At 38.9% G+C, this 22,398-nt stretch overlaps 2 protein-coding genes across 2 annotated transcripts; both read right to left on the bottom strand.

Annotated features, from left to right (window-relative positions):
- Positions 1–3,633: 3,633 nt before the first annotated feature.
- On the bottom strand, positions 3,634–8,109 carry tm2d3 (TM2 domain containing 3). Its single transcript, XM_085352112.1, has 6 exons — positions 7,993–8,109; positions 7,487–7,573; positions 5,922–6,076; positions 5,614–5,788; positions 4,910–4,985; positions 3,634–4,792 (listed from the first exon to the last, which is right to left on the bottom strand). The coding sequence occupies exons 1-6, from the start codon at positions 8,096–8,098 to the stop codon at positions 4,627–4,629; spliced, it is 765 nt and encodes a 254-aa protein (XP_085208238.1). The 5' UTR covers positions 8,099–8,109; the 3' UTR covers positions 3,634–4,626.
- Positions 8,110–9,594: 1,485 nt separating this feature from the next.
- tars3 (threonyl-tRNA synthetase 3) lies at positions 9,595–22,363 on the bottom strand. Its single transcript, XM_085362209.1, has 19 exons — positions 22,039–22,363; positions 21,684–21,770; positions 21,387–21,574; positions 21,073–21,196; positions 20,699–20,823; positions 19,283–19,400; positions 19,140–19,204; positions 18,938–19,016; positions 18,077–18,223; positions 16,760–16,858; positions 14,193–14,359; positions 13,885–14,047; positions 13,598–13,735; positions 13,107–13,184; positions 12,892–12,992; positions 12,322–12,426; positions 11,596–11,668; positions 11,353–11,467; positions 9,595–10,085 (listed from the first exon to the last, which is right to left on the bottom strand). Exons 1-19 carry the CDS (start codon positions 22,360–22,362, stop codon positions 9,937–9,939), a joined length of 2,445 nt encoding a protein of 814 aa, XP_085218335.1. The 5' UTR covers position 22,363; the 3' UTR covers positions 9,595–9,936.
- Between the last annotated feature and the right edge of the window lie 35 nt (positions 22,364–22,398).

Below are 22,398 nucleotides of genomic sequence, written 5' to 3'. Positions count from 1 at the left end.
TGTAGATATATAATTTTTTTTTTTAGTGCATCAGTTTTGAGTCTTTGTTATATTTTTATACAACATTTTGAGTTACCATGGTAACATTAGTGATTTACTAATGGAAATTTGAGTGAATGTAAATTAATATTGTTTTGAGAGAGAACTTTGAATACACCACTGACATGAACCATGCCACCTCCATTGTATGAGAGCTTGTTCTACTTGGGGTAACCTGGGGGAAAGGATTCAATTTTTTTTTTTCTTTTACTTTTTTTCTTTTTCTTTTACTTTTTTTCTTTTTCTTTTACTTTTTTCTTTTTTTTTTTTTTTTTTAAGTTGGGGGGGGGGGGGGGGATTGTCTTGTCCTCTTGTATGTGTTTAAAAAAGGAAAAAAAAAGATCTTGTTTGTGGATGGCGTATAAATGTGTAAGTCTCACAGGCACATGGACTTGATAGAGATATCGCCATATGCCTTTTCTGTGTCTGTCTAATGTGAGTTCCATTTTTACAAACTACTTAAACTGAGGCCATAATTGCTCCACTGCCACGAAGATTGGAATGTTCAAATTGGACATTATTTTTGTAAATTTGTTTTATTTTTATTTTTGGTACACTTGGTTGGAAAGGTTCTCCTTATCCCTATACATGTTCAGCAGTTAGCTGCTTGATTGTTGCTGCTTATTTTTTTTTTTTTTTTTTTTTTTTTTAAGTTTTACTTCTCCTTGCCATGTTTTCATCAGTCTAAGCCCACAATGAGGTTTGAGGGATTTTCAGGTCGGCCAGAATAGATGCTCTTATGTTCTTGCCTTTACATCTGAGATGGGGTATTTGTACACTGCAATTCCTATTGTACAAATAAATCACTAAATATGCACTCTGCCTGAGTTCTTTTTGTGACATTACTTTTAGTCGTGTTCATTTGAAATGACCAATCTTATTTTTGACTTCAATATGTGAGCAGGATTAAGTGAGATGTTGTTACTGTGCCCAGAGTGTAGAAGCTATTCCAAACTTGGAAAGCAAAATTGGCTCATTCAAGTTGTTGGGTTTTTTTTGTTTTTTAAATGAATTGCACAGATGGGAGGATGATGACATTTTTTGGATTATTTGATCCTATGACTTTATCATTGGATGGATATATAACAAACCATCTGAGAAAAGGAAACATGGGGGGATTATTTTAAAAAATGCAACATGTACTTACTAGACTACTGATCATTTATTGCATCTTGCTATGGTAATATGCAAACTATCCATTGAATTTAGATTAAGACAACCTTTCATACACATACCATTCATACACTTAACTCTGTCAGGTCGCACAGCGACTGCAAGTGAACGGCTGTTCTCGAGTCTTTCCGCAGCATCTTAATTAGAGGTTTGGATTCTGAAGTGACTATTGGACAGGATCATTGTTTTAGTACATTCCTGTCTAAATTTGGCTTGGTGATTGGTGTTGTCTGCTGGGGAATATCACATCTGTCTTCTTTGTACACTGCAGCATGGTCCCCCCCCCCCCCCCCCCCCCCCCCCCCCCCTGATTTTGTCTGTTTGCTCAGTTTATGTAAACATTCTTTTACAAGCCTTTCAGGGTCTGCTATGGAGAAGCATGTCCATGTTGCTTTCCTTATACAGTTACATTTTTCCTGCAGATGTTCCTTTTCTGCATTTTACATACAGATTTTATGTATTTGAAAATTGCTAGCCACTCAATGACTACAAAAACAACTTCCTACCACAATAGTAAAATATCAGAACAAAGGAGGCCAAAACCAATTGTTTGTCCTCAATTCAGATATTTCAGAGCTTTGTTTTCCCTTTTGCACAGATAAATCATCTCTGCTCATTTGTATAAAACTAATTACTCCATTGTGATCCCATGTTGTTGCAAAGCCAAATGAAAAGATACAATGGTGGGTATTACTTTTTATGAGCAATGTAATTTGTGCCTTGTCCTCAGGCGGTTTCCAATAGTTCTGATGCAGAGGTTCAGGGACTATGCTCTAAAATTCAGAGATGCAATGTGACTAAGTGGGGTTGCGTAAGAGAGGGATGAATAAACTTTTGTTCTCTTTGCATGATTAGCAATTCAAAATTAGGAAGTCGTGATACTGTCTGCCTTAAACAGATAATATTTTGGCTCAACTCCATGTAACTGTTAATGTTAGCAGTGAGAATAATGACTGTTTGAGAAAAGTACCACAAGATTAAACTATTATTCTCATATGATGATTCTCTATAATAACCATTAGGGAGAGTTTCATACTTACACCAAATAGGATAAAGACAGATAATAGAAAAACCAACTATCACAGGGGCCATTATTTGTAATTGGGCAGTGTGCAGTTACATATGAATAAAATTATTTAGTAAGGTCATTACGCTATTTATTTAGGACTTGAGAGAATTAGAAGGATGTGGAGAGTACATTTGTTAAAGAATAAAACTTCACAGCTTTTCATATGTATTAAGTATTGTATAACTTTATGTAACACCACTGTGAATTAAGCAGTATACTGCTGAATTACTCCATCATTGCATTGCTAGTTATTTTACATGGTTTTAAAAGCCTATACCATATAGTCATGTAGTCATATTGCACACATTTACACCATTACCTATCTATGCTAAACCCACTGACTAATTGTACCCATCAAGTTCACAGTCCAGATAAATCCATTAATGTGAGTATGTAACAGTACAGCATGATTCAAACTGAGGTAAGGCTGGAGCAGTCAGTAGGAACAAATATTATCAAGAGTATATTATGGATGCAGAGTTGAAAAGCCTCTGGTTGGTGTTTAAATTACAGCTCTCCAAGAAGAAATAATCACTAGACGTCTCCTCCTCAACTCAGAGAAGATGACAAACACTTACATCAGTCTGTGGGAGGGAGCTGTAGTGACTACGAGTGGGTGGAGTAAAAACTGGGGAACTAGAATTAGGGTGGAGTAAATTTACAACGCTCAGCAAAGCAACCAATTGGAAAAGTCGTATCAAAGCCCAAGAACCTGCTAGAAAGGAAATGTTTGGGTTTTTTTCCCCTTTCTTTCATTTTTTTTCAAACCTTGTTATGTAACGTGGTTGCATATATATTTATATCAATTTTAGAATTACAGCCTAATGCATTAACTAAACTAACCATTACCCTCTGGATAAACATTTTAGCTACAGTCCCCTGCAGCTATTCAGTGCCTTGTTTATGGGCTCTTTAATGATATTTTATTAAAAGGGGAACATTGCCTGGCCACTGCATTACCCTCCTGGTGTCACAAACCTGTGGGTAATGAAGGTTACTGGCACCTTTCACTTTTTAATTATATATATATAGATATAAAGAAACTGTCCTGTTCAAGTAATTGTAGTTCTGCTGTAATCAACTGAGTATGTCAGTATATTTGTGTGGCCTTTCAACTGACAATATTCACCTCTTATTTTTCCTTTCAAAATTCTCTGGTGTTACCATACACTATAAATACATTTAAAAAACACACATGCACAGTGAATTGGTTAGCAGTGCTGTGTACATTTGATAAACAAATATTTCACAATTTTATTTTCTTAACTAAAAAACAAAATTTACAGTGCCCTTACAGAGGAAAAAAAAACCAACTTAAATTGACACATAAAACATATTTACATAATGTGGGTGAATTAAAAGATTTTACAGTGTTAGTACACAGACTTCTGTAAAGGATGATGACGATTTCACAGAAAATTGCCACTTAAATGCAGAGGATATCTCCAACACGGAAATCACAAGGAGCCGAGTTTGCTATTGCAGCACATTTCAAGCGTTTCAATATTTATCACAAACACAATCATACACCGATTGTTATCTGTTCTGCAACTGAAATCCAACTACATGCTGCAGGAAGAGACAGTTACACTACTTCCTTGTGGTTTACTACCCAATGCTGTTGTGAGACTATAGTAGCTTTCATTTATTAAACATATGAACTTTTATAAAATAAAATGTACCCCTGTTTGGAGAGTGTTCTTACAGGTGTGACCTGCACTGCTGAATGAATGTAGGTGAAGAAATAAAGTACATGCTGAAATAACTGTTCAGGTTGTCCACTGAAATGACAATCAATAAAAAAAAAAAAAACGCCTTAAATCCCTTCTGCACATTCATACTTTCAGGATATAAATATCACCTTTCAATTTGTCCTTTGTGTGGTGACACTATAAAATTCTGCATGGCCATGGTTACCATTTGACCCCTATTAAGGCATTTAACTTGCAATAAGAGAGAAGCAATGCACAACTCCAATGGAAAAGCGTTGCTCCACAGGAAACCACAGGTACCTATCAGCAAGACAGAGCCTAACCACTAGTTAAGTCAAAGAAACTGGACAGAGGTAATTACCGGTTCCTTATACTCCTGCACAGCACCATCTGCGCAATCTCAACAGGACATGGACGCAGAATGATTGGGATCAATCTGATGGTTGTGTGGGTAGAATCATCATTTGTGTGATGAAGAAAACACTTCCTGCTTGTTAGCAGATGGGATGAAGATGTGTTACACAGCGAGCTTAGCCAGCCAAATGTGCTAAGAACACAGCATCTCAGCTCTTCAGTCCTTTGAGAGTGAAGCAGTGTGAAGAGCAAAGCCAGCCATGTCCCCAGGGCTTTGCTTCAGATATAGAGAGAACCGTCAACGGGTCCTACATAACCAACCCCTATTAGAAGGACGTCAATCAAAGTCCAAATGCCTAGGCCTCCAAAGCTGAACAGTTTGCCCAGACCCTCTCTCCACTGGCCCAGGTAAAACCGGTCCGCTCCAAAACCACCAAGTGTAATGCTATGGAAGGAACCAGAAAAAAAATAAGTTTCATCACATATCCTAATCAATAACGTGTCTTTACATTTCCATTGTTTAAGCTTGTTGTAATGGTTTTAATATTACTGTCAGTTTTACCTGAGTGCTAATGCTGTTGACCATTTGTATCCACCAGTCCAGTTACAAAATAAACGTTTTGGAAAACGTCTTTTACCTAAAAAGAAGTGAAGACATAGTGAATGCTTTCATGCACAAACAAGCAAAATTTAAACAAGCTGACTGAAAATACAACAAACATTACATCAAAAATGTCATGTGGAAATTTAAATAAATCCTCGCCAATCAGCTGATCTTAATGCCAGCTCACATCCGCTGATGTGTTTCCATCCTGCTGATAATTCGCATATGGGGCTATCCTATTTAAGCAGCTTCAGCCTGCATACAAATGCTGCTGTGTCTGCAAGTAGCTTTGCAACCCACCCCAACCACAGCTTCTTCACTTTATGGTGTTTCTGACTTAAATGTCTGCTGTCACAGATGGTTTATTCTGTGAAGAGGTCCTGCTCTGCTGCTCTACCTGCCTGTGCGGTTTCCAAAAATGGCCAAGCAACCATAAGGGCTCTCTAGACAAAACCCAAACATAGCTCTACTGCAGATGAAATAACAATCATACTTTGACTAACATTGTCCTGACTGAATAGGAGTTTTCCTTTAATAGCAACCATGAATGAAAACCAGTTTAACTTCATGCTGTGGACAAAACAGTTGCTGCTCTAGACTGCATGACTTTAACTGACGACTTTAGAACCTAATTAGGCTTTATAGTGGATCCTTGATCATACCTAAGCAATGTACATGATCTAAGACATCACAGGTGGCATTGTAGCGCTTGCGTGGGCAAGAGACTGTCATACAATTGGTGGAGTTTGTGCAGCGATACTGGGAAGGGTCCAGCTGCCAACAGAACTGACAGGTGATATTGAGAGAAAAATTGGTTTGCTGCTGTCCAGACTCTCCCTGTAAATACAAAGAAGAAAATAAATTTCACTACACAGCAATTCCCAAATTGAAGCCTTACTAACCCTCTTAACAAACAGATAAAGATGGTACAGAATTACTACAGACAAGAATATTTGACAATATTACTCACTATGCAGTGAACGCCTTTTTTGGGTCTACAGGTAAATAAAGTTGGTTTGCCATATGTGCACTTGAGATGGTAATCGCATTGAATGCAATGAGCTGGCAGGCGGTGACACAAACCCCCACTAGGACATTTGGATGTGTCTTCATCTGCAGGAAACACTACAAAAAGTCCACCACAAAGTTGCATTATCTATTTTAAGACATTTTCAAGCATGAATAATAAATATTTTGTGCAAAGTAAGCAGGCTTTCATTAAATCTGGCTGCTGGTGGTGGCAACAGGCTGTGACTTGTGATAACAGACTGTGGCGGCAAAATTAAAAATACTCCGCTTTCAAAGAGGGCAGGCCATTAAAGAGTCCTTGAGCAAAGCTATTTAGTCTTGATTGCTACATTATAGCTGCATGCTGGGCAGTAAAGGAAAACTGTTGCTGCTGTTGTTGAAAAGCAATTAACTTAACAAATTCTGGTTGAGATCAAGACTTTACTTAATGATATGCAGGTTAACAAAGAAAAAAAAAACATGCAATACTTAGACAATGGAAATTAATTGTGTCTGAAGTAGGCAGTATTACTCTGATTTTGCACTGCATTTTATTCAGGTTCCCAGATAACATGGACATTCTTAAATATATGTAAAAACCTGCAGTTTACAATCTCATTACATACAGGAAATACAAATTTATAGTGATGCTCAAGCATGGGAAATAACCAACTTCAAATATGTCAAGTCCATCGCAATTGTATTTCTCCAAGCTTGGTTGTTTTTTTTTTTGTTTTTTTTTAATCAGTGCTGCTATGTTACAGCACAACTCAGCACCCCCAAGTCTCATGCTGTTTCCATCCTGTGTTCAGACTCAGAAATAATAATGTTGTATAGATGCTAAAAAGTGTCTAGGTCTACCCTTTCCTCCCCTTACAAATAAGACTGAATTAGGGAATTGATAAATAATCCTGATGTATGAGCAAAATCAATAGCAGCAGTGCTACAATGAAATCTTACCAATATCTTTAAGAAAATGTTACCTTTAAAATACATTTCAAATAATCCAGCATCAACCTGTGACAGGTGTGCCATGCTTTTTGCCCTAGAACAGCCTTCATCCCTCTAAAGAAAGGGGTTTGAGTTCAATTCATGAGGCATGAACTGAAAGTCCTGGTTAACAGGTTATTAATGGAAAACTGAGCTTGCTTACTGCTTAATAGAGCCGCATTTCTTTGTTGTTAAGTGCTATAAAAAATATTAAACAGAACGTCCTCTTGATGTACAAGTCACATCTTGTCACATAACTTCTTTATACAAATGAATCCTCAATTTCTATTTGAACCAAGCGAGGACTTGTTTTTCTAGCTTCATTTTGGACTACTATTCAAAAACTCACACTCAAAGATTTAAATTTGGAGTTCAGGAAACTCTAATAGTAACCGTTGTGAATGCGGCCCTTAGTCAATCTGTTTTTTAGTTTACAAACAGTAAACTAAAAACCACACAATATATAAATTCATTATTAATAAAAAAAACAGTTAAATAAATAACGTTACAGTCAGTATGTTTAATTTTGATATTTACCTGAGGCTGCATCGGGGACCACCGGGCTAGTGATGAAAGGTCCATCTCTTGTGTAGTGGGTCTCAACATTAGTTGTGCTCAGGGAACCTGACAACAAAGCGGACAGGTCATATATGGTTGAACAGAAATTAGAAGTCTAAACACGCGTAAGCAGCTAGAGACACTGGTTTTTCTTTTAATAAAACGTGCTAATTATTGCTTTACAATAATTTTAGGAAGCTACTACACAGAAGCTACTCGCTGACATGTTCTGTCATGCTACAAATTAGCATAAACAATGAACTGTTAATTGTCATAGCTTAACTTGCATACGACACAATTAACAAAAGGTGTTTTTGTAAAATAAATGTTGAATCCGTGTTGCTCACTACAGCCAATGTTTTCATTGCTACCTAGCTAAATAAACCAGTGTTATGCTAACTTGCTAGCTAACCACCTCATGCTAATTCAGTTGGGGAAAGGTAACGACCAAAGCGAGATCTATAAGTGTATTATTGTAAGCATACCGTTAACACACTGTAACATAAGCTCCATAAACAATACAGCGATAATTCCGTAGCTTTTAAGGCACCGTCCTCTGTCCGGTCTCCAAATCTGACAGACACTAGCCATTGTTACCGCAGAGCTAAAGAGAGCTGCATTCACGTCATGTAGGAAACTGGAGTGCTAATAGTCCTCTGATAGTTTCAAGCACGGAGATAGAGCAGTTTTTGTTTTGTTTTCTTTCTTTGTTTTAAATTAACAAAAATCACTAAAATAAAACCCCAAATAAGATCTGAAAATATTTTTCGTTTGAGGTCATTCTAATACAAATTAAAGGTTAGGCAATAGGGGAAAAAAAGACTAAGAAGAAGAAGAAGAAGAAGAAGAGCCACTTTAATGTAAAAAAAAAAAAGAAAAAAGCAAAAAGCAAAACTATTATCAGGTTCTTTGGTTATTTAGTTAAAGCTGTGAACATGCAACGGAAATCATATTAAATTTCATATATATGGTGTTTGATAGAGGACTGCATTAGTTTAATCCTTTACCCATGACAAAATACATTGTGTATTAATGCCATTCCATAAATGCAGGACATTTTCTGCCAACCCATGAATTTGAAAATCTTGAAAAAGAATTTGAAAAAGGTCAGTCCTCTTTGAACTGTGTCAATGTGTCCAATTAAAGTGACCCTGTTATGTATATTACCAAAAGCAGACAAATTAATTTCAGGGTTTGCTGCCTTTATCTATACATCTACATTTTATTATTCAAAAGTCTCTGGAATTACACTGCTAGCATCCTTTTCTAAGAAAATACAAATACTAGGACCGATTTGCAGTCCTGTTACCAAACGTATAAAACAAACATTAAAAACATAAAATATTATTAAACATCACATTTATATCATAATCTATAAAGAAATCCAGCCATTTTAACTTCAACCTTGTTACTGCATCATACCGATAAAATAAAAACAAGCCTTGAAATAGTTACAGTAATCTTCAAAACTAACTGATCTTGTGACCTTAGTGTAAAACTAGAATAGAACTAAAGCTAAACAGAAATGTGCTATAATAAAAGTTTGAACCTTTCCCATTAAGATTGATGCAGCAAAAACCTTTCCCGTCTTCATCTTGCTACCCCTGGTGCATGTTTTAGCAACATTTTGGTCCGTTCTGTTTTATAAATTCTTAACTTTTTATGGAAATCACCTTTCTGGCGAGTCTATCACATTGTTCTGCATGCTGTGAGTTGTTAGAAAACAGTGAGGAAAACCATGGGTAAAATAAATTTTACCACCTGACACTGGTATGTTCCTGATTTGTTATTACATGCTGTATGAGGAGCTGGCTCAGTCTTGCTTATTACACAATAACAGCTGGAATTCCCATTATTGCCACCTATTAATCTACAGGCTTCATTCCAAAGCAACAGCATGATCAATAGTTATTACTTTGGAACAAATAAACTGATGAAGCATTAAAAAAAGTAAAAGAAAATTAACAAAAATGTGAAGACTGTCTCTACAAAATAAACCTATTGTAGTTTGTCATGATATCAAACTACTTAAAGATTAACATCTTCTGTTGTGAAAATAAAGAAACAAAGCACCCACATTTGGAGAATTTTTTTATTATTATTCCTGAATTTCCAGGCAGATCTTGGTGAAAATAGATTAGTGTAAAATTCACACAACTTTCATGTCTTCACGTCGTTTCCTTAAGTTATTGAGTAACTTTTCTTGAGATACACTTAGATTACCTTGACATAATTTCAAACCCACGCTACCTACAGTTTTCCCCCGTTCACTGACGATCACAAGAGCACTGCAGAGTAGTTGTGCAGGCCCAGTCATTACATCCACTTACAGAGTATCAGTTTATTTTGTCTGCACTTTCCCAAAAACCATCTTGTGTCCCTTGTTGCCGTTTCATGTTTGAAGTATTAAAATCCAAGCTGTGCCTAGATCAGAACTCCTCTTCTGCATTTTGACAGCGAGACTGTTTGAGCAGGGTCAGGCGTGCCATCACCTCGGACACCGGTAGTTCTCCGTGGACTTTGTTGTCCCTTGTGCGCACATTGACACTGTTAGTCATCTTCTCCTTCTCTCCAACCACTGCCAAGACACAAGACAACAACAACTTTACACGGGCCAAGTTTCACCACACACTCCCACTTTGCGTGCTGAATTTGTCAGCTGTTGGTGGTTAACCAGCTTGGAGGTCTGTTTGGCTTCTAATCAATCAATTAAGAATGTTTATTTTGATGACTTTGACAGATTTTCACTTATTCTCTTCCTTCACTACATCCAAAAATCTTCTGTGACACACCTCTTTTCTCCTTCCTGTTAGCTCCATATTCAAACACCCTTTGATAATGTATCCACTATCCCTCCTCTGAGAATGTCCAAATCATCTTAACCTTCAATCTTTAACTTTCTTTCCAAACCGTTCAATTTGAGCTGTTCCTTTGTTGTACACATTTCTAATCTTGTCCATCCTGGTCACTCCCACTTGAAATCTTGACTCGACTGCCTCCAGCTTAGCTTCCTATCTTTTTTTTTTTTGGGCCACCATCTCCAAACCACACAAAATGGCAGCTCTCACTAACATCTTGTAAACATATCCTTCCACAAATCACCCCTGACCCTCGACTCCCTCAACTCTGCCAGCACTTTCTTCTTCACTTGTATTATGTATTGTCCATTGCTTTGAATAGTTGACCCCAGATATTTAAACACATCCCCCTTCACTACCTCTACTTTCCTTGCATCTTTACTGTTACAAAGGTCAAACTCCTGCCTGACCTCATTTGATAAAATGTCCATCACCAATAACAACAAGAAGGGCCTCAGAGCTGATCCCTGATGTAATCCCACACTCAATCTTAAACACATCTGTCGTACTCTTACTGCACACCTCACCAAGGTCTCACTGTGCTCATACATGCCCTGCACCTCCCTCACATAAGTCTCTAGCACTTGAACAGTAAAGTTTCAGGCATTTTATTCTTATCCATTAAGCAGGATCTGATCATCACAAATTCATTCTGAAGCAAGACTATGACCTCAAGCATTCTGACAAAGAACCACTTTTCCTGACCAGAAGAACAATGAGTCCTGCAGCAGATGGCCTGGCCCCCACAGGGCTCAGAACCAACATTAGTGATTCAGTTTGGGAAAACATGAAGAGACAGAAGACACTGACACAGCCTAAATCCAAAGAACTGTGGAGAATTTAATTTACTTTGTACCGTGTTAAACTATGGACACATCGTTTTCACTCACTACAAATGTACAAGCATCCTCATTTACCCGTTATAGACCACACCTTTGTACAGTTTGTTACTTAATGATCTAACTTGGGGGTTTTATTTTTCCTCACCAAGAATGAAGTTATACTGTGCCAGCTGAGCATTGCGGATTTTCTTGTTTAGAAGGCAGCTGGAGTCCAGATCAGCATCTGCCATAAAACCAGCTTCTGTAAACTGCTTACACACCTGACATGTAGAAATTGTATTTGTTAATGTTCAGTACATTTCAAGAACTTTCCATACTTATTGTCATTAACTACTGCATTACAAGAAAGAAATAATCAGAGACTAAGGCCACAATGGGGAAGTCATACCTTCTTTGCGTAATCCTCACAGGATGGGTTGACAGGCACTAACATCACCTGACGTGGAGAGAGCCACAGAGGCCTGGTGGAGGGTGAAACATGGGTATTACAACTTTCACATAGTGAACGATAGAAACATGACATGATCTGTTTCCTCAACAAAAAGGAGCTAAAATCATGATCTGAGGAGGTAAAAATCATGCCATAGTTGGAGAGCTGTTAGTGACAATACAGGTAGAATTTTATAGTAAGCCAAGATGCCTACAATAATTATAAAGACCAAAACATATTTCTAAATAAAAGAAAGATCAAAGCAGTGGGTCATAATAGCACTGTATGTTAGTAGTTTTAGTAGGCCCATTGTGCTTATTGCCATCTCTATTTTGAACTCTAGTAAAATAGCTTTGCATAACTAAAATTGGGCTTCATGATCATCATTTGCCTGAAATAAGCAGTTTTAGCTCCTTTGCCTCCTTTTTAGACAGCTCTCTCCAGATTGGCCCAATCTCACAAATAGCTGGTTTGAACATCAGGTAGGTGGGGCTTCTGGTCTTACAGCCAGATGTGTGCCTGGGATCACCACAGGACAACTGAATGCTTGAAGACTGAACTGCTGGCTCACCAGGACTGCCATTTAAAATTTTAACCTTGTTTAATATGAGCATCCACTATTGTGACAGAAAGTACCAAAAATAATGGGTGTTGAATACAAAAGTAACCAAAACAACACATTACCATTTCCCTGCATAGTTCTCTGTCAGAATGGCAATCATCCTTTCCACTGAGCCTAAAATGGCACGATGGATGATGACTGGTCTGGATTTGTCATCCCCATCTTTTCTGTAATTGTAGCAAAAGAAACAAAAATAAAAACACTTATGTTAAATATGGTTGAATAAAAACATTTTGATGTATTGTTATATACACACTGACTTAGCAGCTCAAACTGGTTTTAATGTCAAGCACTCTTTTATTATTAACCCTGCAATCATTCTCATACCTTCCCATTGTCTTTCCAGAGACAATACTTTTCTGACACAGACGTCTATACAACTATAAACACCATTTATCCATGCACTGCCTGCTGTCTATTGCTGCACAGCACGTGTATAATTTTCCCCATGGTGTGTATATTAATTGAAGTTCCCTGTGAGTCTATAGCCTGCCACCTGCACAATGAGTTCAGATTTGCATAGAGCAGCACAGGCTGAGACATCTTATCCAGGAGGGGCTTAATGCGTAATCCTTGGCGCTGTAAAGCACACAGACTCAGCAGTGTGTCAATATTTTTATTAGGTGACTCACCCCACAAAGGTCAGATTGAAGCGGATGGGCAGCTGGAAGTCCAGCTGAATGGTTGCACACTGGTGGTAACGTCCAATAGCATCTTTGATCTTAATGTCAATCTGCAATAACACAGAAAGAATTATACTTCTTTCCAGACCACAGAAGGAGATTCAAACTGAGCCAGTGTTTGGAAGGAGTTTTAAAAAAATGAAATAAAAAGATTCATTCAGAACCTTGGGTCCATAAAAAGCACCGTCACCAGGGTTCAGTCTCCATGGCTCTCCAAACTCATTCAGGCTGTTTTCCAATTGCTGTCAAGTATGAGGTAGAGGTTAGCATGTACTTTAAACAATACAAGGCAATTACTGTAAATCACGCCAAGTAGAACTACAGTAAAGTCCATACTTGGGTATAGAGTTCAGTTTTAATTGGTGCTCTTATGCAATTTATAGCTGGACACCCGAAGGAATCAAGCCAAGAAAATGAGTAATTCTTTTTTTGACAACACACCACCCACAGACAATCATGAAACTTCACAGATTTGACACTACTACTGCATAATTACATGGCAGGAGACCGATACTATCATCCACAGTAGTTCTGTGTCAACATGAGCTTTTATTTGCTTAAATCTCTGCTATCCCTTTAGATTTATAATTCAGTAGTTGGATTTCCCTTTTTCACACGATTAACTACTTAAACTGTGACTCATGACACAGTTTACCTTCTCAGCTTGATTCCACACAGCAATGTCACCCAAATACTTGTCTGGGCGAGTGGAGAGGTGAAGCTGGAATGAGAATCCAAATACATCGTAAACACAGCGGAGGAAGTCCAGACAGCCCTTCATCTCTGACTCGATCTGTTTGAAAAAAAACATATACACATATGACTCAGCATTTAGGAAATGACTCATAATAAGCAGGTACGTGTTTTTAAAAGATGTTTTTCACATCTTGTTAGAAGCAAAAAACATCCCACAGAAATGTTAAAAACTACTGATGTTGTGACCTGATCCATTGTGCAGAAAATGTGAGCGTCATCTTGCTGGAAACGGCGCACTCTGGTCAGCCCGGTTAGTGTTCCTGACAACTCGTTTCTGTGTAGGACCCCAAAATCTGCCAGCCTCAGCGGAAGCTCTCGCCATGAGCGAGGCCTGTGGCTGAACATCAGACTGCAGGAAAACCAAATTAAATTACTTATATGTATGAAGTAATGTGTGCGATTTTGATATACAAATTGAGAAGGAAAACAAAAAAAACAAAAAAAACAACAAAAAAAAAAAAACAGTATTTCTTTCCTGAGAGCTCTACATTTACCAGTGCCCGGGGCAGTTCATTGGCTTCAGAGCAAATATGTCATCTTCCACGGAGAAGGAGAACATATTTTCGCTGTAGTGCTGCCAGTGGCCAGATGTCTCCCACAGTTTGCTGTTATAAATGTTGGGGGAGGCTACTTCCTGAAAGCCTCTTCTCCAGTACTCATCCTAGAAAAACAACAAACCACATTGGCTAAACACACCATTTAGGCTGCACAGGTACTCAACTGAATCATGACTTCTGGCATGCAACCTTAAGCTGCAACAATGGAAATCACATTGTGTGGGCTGTATTTATCCATTTGTTGCCATTAAGCAAAACATTTAACAGGCTGTTGAGCTGTTTAGCAGCCAACAGTACAAAGACACTAACTGGAAGAATTTCTGTCAATGTGCAAAACTGTGAATACCAAAAAGGAAGTTGCTGAAAAAGAAAATGCTTGCTCACTCAGCTTTCCTAGTATTATTTACCAGAAAATGGAGAATTTCAAAACCTGGAAATAAATGAGTGCATGTACTGAAATACTCATGACACTTCAGTCATGAGCTGGGTTCCCTGCAAAGTAACTTCTGACTATTAAATGTTTTGGTGAGATCTTGGAAAGGGAAATGCATAGCATGCTGGTATAATTTTCTCTGCAGTTTTAACAGCTATAAGTGATGTGATAATGATCTTACACCCTGTCTGTGCAATGTATGAGTTTGTCTTGGCATGGCTTGGTTTGGGGGTGTGTGCTGCGAAAGTCTTCAAGATGTTAGCATGTCTTTCCAAATACACCACGGAGACAAGTTCCTGTAGAGTCAGTGAACTTGTCTGAGCAGTTGAAGTTACGCTGAAATCTGAAGACTGAACTTTAAAGACCTTTTGAGAACTTCCAAATGTAGAGAATCTGCAGCTTCAAAAGTACTATTAATTTTCCTACTTTGACAACATGTGCAGAGAGGACTGGATACAGCTATTATCTTCAACTAAATGTACAACCCCAATTCCAAAATGTTGGGAAGCTGTGTAAAATTTAAACAAAACCCAACTATCTGTATGGTAGTACAATGTAGAAACTGAGAAAACGTACCACTTTCAAAAAAAAAAAAAATACTGTCTCATTTTGAATTTGATGGTATCAACATGCCTCAGTCCCTTGCATACAGAAAAGTCTCCAGACTAACAGACTCAATCTTCTGATATTATGCGCTGCAGATTAGATACTCAAAGTCTTTGCAATTTGTTGTTGGAGAAAATCATTTTGAAATTGTTTACTTCTGAGGAACTCTGTTGCTCCAAGATTCTCTTACTGTTGTCAGTTAACTAGTTGCAAAATATTCACCCAGCTCTTTTTTTGACCACTTTGTTTTCCCACCTTTTGACACTTGTTGCTTAAATTTAAATTGAGCAAATATTTTTCATGAAATAGTAAGGAGGTCTCAATTTAACAATTGGATATGTCGTCAATGATATATTGTGAATACAATACGGGCTTGCAAAAGACTGTATTCTATTTTTATTTGCATTTCACACATCTTCCCAAAATGTTCAGAATTAAAGAGTTTATGTACCATTCAGTTTGACCTATATTTAGGTAAAAGGGCCTTCATAAGGACCAGGCCACATTTCAGATTACGCACTGTCAGGGTCCAACCAAAGTTTTCTGAAGCTCTGAGGTATTGATGAACAAAGCTGAACAAAGCTTTTCACTTGGTGTTACTGTTAGAGAATTGTGGATAAATATGATTGTCATTGTGCAAGATGATTAGATCGTTAACAGGACGATTAGATCTTTAGCATGAATGCTGACTTCTGTTTCCTACACAGACACACATACACATATCACCGATCACATCACATGCTCATAGACACACATCAGATGTTCTCTTTTGCAGACACACATGACACATGTTCACATGTGAGTGTTTTATCTGTTGCATGATTAATGAGATGTTTGTGTGACCACAGAGTTAATAAAAGGCTGCAGGGGAGGCTGGCTCTTTGGAGTTGTCTGGGACCAGGTGAGGAGCTTGCAGCTCCAAGACCCTGGTCCAATCTGCTCCCCTTGCAAGTTAAAATGGATCGAGCTCTGTCTTGCTTTGTTCATGGGAATAAGTCTCTAAACCAGTGGGGCCTGCAAAGTGCAGACCTAACAGTTACGCTACTTATTTTTGAGCTTCTGTGATTGGAAAAGTCACAGCGAGTGGTCTGCAAGCCATTGAGAAGGCAATCACGATTGCTACTCTGAAAATGCAAAGCACAGTCGTCATGGACTGTAAAATGATTGTAAGGGTTTCTGTGGTTCAGTAAAGTCCTTCCAACCAAAACTTTACTGAGACAAATGATCCTAAAAGTCGACACAGTGTAATATGAAAACAATGTATATATGAATACTCTGGATCTGAGGCATACAATTATACACAAACAGTAATGATCCAAGCATTGACCTTAAACACTGCTTCACATCTACTGAGCTTGTAATAATATTAGTTAATATAGTTAATATTATCTGAATGTTCCTATAACATTTTCTCAAAATGATAAAGATATTGGAGATAAAATAAGCATTTGGCTGTATCTCCTACCCTGATGAATTCTGTCAGTGTGTGGTAGATGTAAGCTCCCCGTGGCATGAAGAAACAACTGCCTGGGCTGAGATCATGGAAGAAGAAGAGCTCTTGGTCCTGTGAAGCAGACAATTATAAAAATGATTTCATATCATCATTATCTGCAGGTACAGCCAGGAATAAACTCCATGCACAGCAGACCATCTGTCAGTGAATGACTGCCCACAACCTAACAAGAGAACAGAATAAACTTTTATCAAAAAGACTTAAGACACAATTTAATCACTATGGTAAGCACTGTTAAATCCAATTGAATAAATATTGTATTAATGACAATAAACTTTGCACTTTCCTTTGAAAAGAGGCTGTGAGATTTCAGTTTCTTGGCACTTACTTCTAGAAAGACCCCAATTACAGACCAATTTGAAATTCAAATCATGCAAAGGATTAAAGGAATGGTTTCTTATGAAAAAACACACACAGATACACACCCTCATCTCTATGTGTGCCAAAACATATTTGAAGAGTTTTGTTAAATTAACACATTAAGACCAGCTACTGCATTACAAGAATAGACTGTAGTAAGAGATTTAAAATGTACTGGGTCCATGCTGAACTATAAAAATAAAAAAAGAAAAGGGGGGGGGGGGGGGGGGGGGGTGTCAAATTAGAAAAATACCACCGAACACCGTCTTTAAACACAACATGTCACTTTTGCCGCCTCCCTCCAACTGGCTTTGACAGCCTTATAGCTTGTGTTTAATATGGAAACTGCGTTGTAATAAGTGCTGATTGGGGTGTTGCCGTCTGTGTCTCCCATGCTGGGTAACCACCTGGGGCGCTCTGATGACTCACTCACACTTGTTCTGAATGTGCCAATGTGAGGAAACACAGTGCCCTCAGCTGGTACATAGCAGCAACAGGCGATCTGGTTTTCAAGTGAGAAACCTCACATTCGATCAGTCTTGTATGGCACTGAAAATATAGAGAAGCTGAGAAATCGGTTTGGCAATGAGTTCTGCTTGCTGGATTACATAACAAGAGAACTCCTCTTCAACCTCTCAAATAAATGCATTTCATTTCCCATTTCTTGTGTGCATGTTCACAGTTAATGCTTGTAGTGTTGGTCCAGGTTTGTTTCAGTGTTTTGACATGTCTATAGAACCACCGAAACAAACTAGTGAAGAAAAACTTCTACAAAAACCTGAAAGTGGATCTGTTTGCCATCACATTACATAATTACAAATTAAATTGCACTTAGTACTGGGTTTAGGATTTGGTTTTAGGCCTGAGTCAACTAGGCATGCTAAAACACTACTGCCTACAATGACTCACTTTTCCAATCTTGCGATGGTCTCTGTTCTTGGCCTCCTCCTGAAAACGTTCCCATTCCTTCAACATCTTTGAGTCTGGGAAGGATATCCCATAGAGCCTCTGCAGAGTCTCCATGTCAGAGCGTCCCTCCCAGTAGGTGGAAGAGTTCTGATGACAGAATTAAAAATGCTTTTTGACTCAGTTTGTTAGGTGCTTAAGCCTATGACAACATTTTGAAAAATCCCTACAGTTTGCATACAAGTAATCCCTCCAAATCTTTGGTGTCAGACAGGATTTTTTTCCTACTTTGCACCTAAATAGTGCATTCTATATTCCCAGTTGGAATTTGATTCTAAAGCACCCTCTCAAGTCCAATTTCCTACTCAGAAAGTCAGAGCAGACTCAGCAGCCCAGAGCTATCAAGCCAAGATGGCAGGACTGCCCATAAAGGGTAGTAAAACTTAATCTATACCGTCACTGTTATTTATTTGCGACTTACCCAGAGCATTGATCGGGTTCCATCTACGAATGTGCAGCAGCATAGTGCTGCATTGCTCTACCTTACTAAGAACCAAAACAAATCTTGATTTTCCTCGCTTTTTTCTGGAATCCGCTAACAAGTTCTGACATCCCAGTTCCAAGGTATCTGGAACACAGCACCAGTGTGATGCTGTAGAGGGTGTATTCTTGCTATAGTCATCTTGGGCATAAAGATTTTGCTGTTAAAACCTTCTGTTCTTTACAAAACTGTGAATTAGATGAAAACGGACTTGAAGGGAAAGGCTTGGTTGATCTCAGACAATCTCAGATCTTATTTTTAACTGTGAAGCATGCAAAGATCTCTACTAGAGTCCAAGAACAAAAATATGGAGTTGGAAATACCTTGTAGATCTTCATGGCCTTGATCTTGCCTGTATGTCTGACATGTGGACCTCTGCACAGGTCAATCAAGGGTCCACATCTATCAAAGAATTGTGACTTACAACAGTTAGCATTACAAGAAAATAAAACTTTAAAAATAATAACAGTAACACAGTGGACATTTCAAAAACACAGCAGTTCAAGTTAAAAATAAACATCTTACCTATAGACTGTAGTAGTTGGGGTGGTGACTTTCTCATTGAGAATGCGGCATTTAAATTTGTTGTACTGGAAGATGGAAACGGTTGGGGTTAGTAAGATATATAAGTCTAAGCAGAAGACACCAGTCTTACCTCTTTCACTCACCTTAAACATTTTTAGTAGTGTCTCCTTGCTGACTTCAAGTCTCTCAAAGGGCTGTTTTTCCTTCACCACAGCTTTACATAAAGATTCCAGGTCCCCAAACTCCATGCTGGACACACCTCTGGAAACAGCAAACATATTAAAAAGGACTCTAGGGAAAGGGACAGCCAACTGGCACAGTAATCTGGATGACATGTGGGTCAAAATCAAAACCCAAGAAGTAGAAACCATCACAGCTCACATCAAGTCAGTAGATGGGAAAATTAAGTTCATCTGGGAAGATACAAAGGACTCCTCGATGTGCACATTGAGGAGTGCAGCATTGATGTTTACCAGAAACCCCCCTCTCGAACACAAACTTTGAGTAATCAGGACCCTGCAACACCAGGCAGAAAACGTTTCCTCTAAGCCAGAAGGGAAAATGAAGGCACACACACACACACACACACACGCACACACACACACACACACACACGAGAATCTTCTCCAAGCACAACATCCCAGTGTACTTCAGACACAGCCACACACTCAGACAAAAACAGGTTCATCCCAAGGACAAAACACCCAAACACATACTAAACAACATAGTGTATATGCTGTGCAGTGCAGCAAGGAGTGCTCAGACCTCTACATTGGAGAAACCAAACAGCCACTCTATAAACCCATGGCACAACAAGAAGAGCCACCTCAACAGGACAAGACTCAGCTGTACATCTGCATCTGAAGGATAAAGATCACTCCTTTGAGGATGCCAATGTTTTCATTTTGGACAAAGACAGATTGTGTAAAAGAGGAGTGAAAGAAGCCATCTATGTCCACTGTGAACAACCATCCTTGAACAGAGGGGGTGGCTTATGACACCAACCGTCTGTAACCTATAATCCAGTTTTGAGATCCCTTCCCAGACGCCCACTCACATCTTGTGTCAATTGATCTCAATAAGTCACATGATAGGGTGAGGCAAGGTCTCGCAGTGGTTTCACCTGCAACCTCTGCTGATAATGACCCACACCTTGGCTCATGTGATTAGGCACATGATCAATACTGGGCCAACAATCCTCTTAAGGGACAACTCCCAATAGCGCTTAAAATCTGGAACTCTCCACCAACTGGTCTTAGAACTGAAGCAGCTTCTCAGGTGAGAGGTGAAACGTCTTCAAGAAACTCAAAGAAGTCTAGCCGCTTTTCATTTCAAGCTCCTTATATTAAGGGACTCAAGGTTAGTCAAGTCTGACATGAGGATGCTGTGGACCACCAGTCTATAATAAAAATCTCAAATGCATACACATGAATAATGATGATTATTGGCATGATTAATGCCAAAATGCCATACCAGAACATTCAAACTCGAATACAAAAAAAAAAAAAAAAAAAAATAGGTATGGAAATATTGAGCTATTAATGGCAATACTTGCTCACTTTTGTCCATCCAGGAACATGTCGTAGTAGAAACCGTTTTCTATGGGAGGTCCATAACATAAACAACCCCCATAAAAGCGCTCCATTGCCTCCCCCAGGATGTGAGCACTGGAATGCCAATACACCTAGGGATTAAATAACATTAACATTCTTGTGAGAAAAAAAAAAAAAAAGTAGTTACAGTAACTCAGTGTATGTTTATGGATGCCCTCATAAGTTTGTTTTGTACAATATTGAAAATATTTAAGAATAAAATTCATTGAATGATCTCAGAAACTGATTTGCAGTGCATTTATGTTGTGTCCCGCCAAATTCTGTATTTGCAAACAATATTAAATAATTATTGACAACTTTAAAGGTTTAAGAGTACTCACAGCCTGAGCGTCCTCATTGTCAAAGCGCAAGATCTCAAGTGAGCAGTCCTGCTCAAGAGGCCTGTCCAGATCCCACAGTTCCCCATTTACCCGAGAAATCACAGCATTGTCAGCAAGACCCTGACTGAAAGACAAATGCAAATCTGTGTCAGCGGTTTCTCTCATTATGATAAAGCATGAGAATTAAGAATATTTGCAGAAAAAAAGCATAAAGAACACAGAGGCAACATTCTCTGTTGTTATTATTAGTAAATACCCACATTAAGTAACACAATTATTAGCTGATTATTAGTGATGAAATCAGTGGTACTAACCTGATATTACAGGCCAGCTGATATGGAGTAGTGACCCAAGCTTTGCCCTCCACCTTTCTCCCATCTGGGAGCTCCACTGTAATGGGCTTACGGTCTGCAGCTTTTTTTGACTGCAGGGCATCGCTCTCTCTCTTTAGTTCCTCATAAAGACTGAGACGCTCTGCAATGTATTCAGGCCAGGGACTCAGCTGAAGCAGATAAAAAATAAAATAAAAACAATCGAAGTCAAGAAATTGTCCACACTTTGGTATCAGCGTTTGGATGAACAGGATAACTTGCAGGTCCTGTGATCAGCACCTCTTTCATGCCTCCATCTCCTTGCACCTTGTCGTGTTTCTTCCCTTTCTTGTTCCCATCACCTGTTTTTGTACTCACAGTTGCCACCTGTTAATCAGAAAAGAGTGTGCTTCTTCAAACCTGCAATGTCCTCTTATCACGATTTCTGCCAAGCCACATTATCAGCCTATTCACCGCTTAAAGAGTGCAAACACATGGGCTTGACTAGGGTTGCTATTTCTGGAAATGGGGTAGCATAGCTTGCCATTTCACGGGACAGAGGCCCGCTACTCATAACGACACAGGACTACTACGGCTCACAGCTTACTCATATTACAAAAAAAACGATTTAAACTACACCGGTCTGTATAATTACCTTGTTATTGTCAGCTCGGTTGTTTGTCTGCTGAGGTTTGGTGGTATTTTTCTGCGGAGCTTTGTCACACTTGGCTCCTTGTTGCCTCTTGCCCCGCGCCTCCTCCAGCTCCAACTCCGCCTGAAGACCCCGCCGGAGGTGCAGCAGCCGATACCTGAGCTTCTCATTCTCCGTCCGCAGGTTCTCCAGCTCCGGAGAGACCACCGCGAGACCGGCGGCGTCTAGACCTTGACCCAGTCCATCCCGGAGCGTGGATATTTCCCTGGTGAGGAGCAAAATTTGCTCCTCCTGGGCGGCCAAACGTGCAGCCAAGCACTCCGCCATCTTTAAATGACCACCAATGACAGCTGACTTCCGCTG

This window comes from Diplotaxodon limnothrissa, linkage group LG1 (assembly GCF_057381915.1).
Source record: "Diplotaxodon limnothrissa isolate DT_005_m linkage group LG1, D_limnothrissa_male_GT1.1, whole genome shotgun sequence".
NCBI lineage: Eukaryota > Metazoa > Chordata > Actinopteri > Cichliformes > Cichlidae > Diplotaxodon > Diplotaxodon limnothrissa.
Note: the sequence above shows the minus strand (reverse complement) of the source record. Positions and strands in the feature narration are given on the sequence as shown.

Coding starts and splice junctions, on each gene's coding strand:
- tm2d3 (XM_085352112.1), bottom strand. CDS start 8,098: ATGGCTAGTGTCTGTCAGATTTGGAGACCGGACAGAGGACGGTGCCTT. Junction 7,574..7,992: donor TATGTTACAGTGTGTTAACG/GTATGCTTACAA, acceptor CTTTGTTGTCAG/GTTCCCTGAGCACAACTAAT. Junction 4,793..4,909: donor TCAACAGCATTAGCACTCAG/GTAAAACTGACA, acceptor TTCCTTCCATAG/CATTACACTTGGTGGTTTTG.
- tars3 (XM_085362209.1), bottom strand. CDS start 22,362: ATGGCGGAGTGCTTGGCTGCACGTTTGGCCGCCCAGGAGGAGCAAATT. Junction 21,575..21,683: donor GAGATGGAGGCATGAAAGAG/GTGCTGATCACA, acceptor TATCTGCTTCAG/CTGAGTCCCTGGCCTGAATA. Junction 11,669..12,321: donor GAGAACTATGCAGGGAAATG/GTAATGTGTTGT, acceptor ACCCTCCACCAG/GCCTCTGTGGCTCTCTCCAC.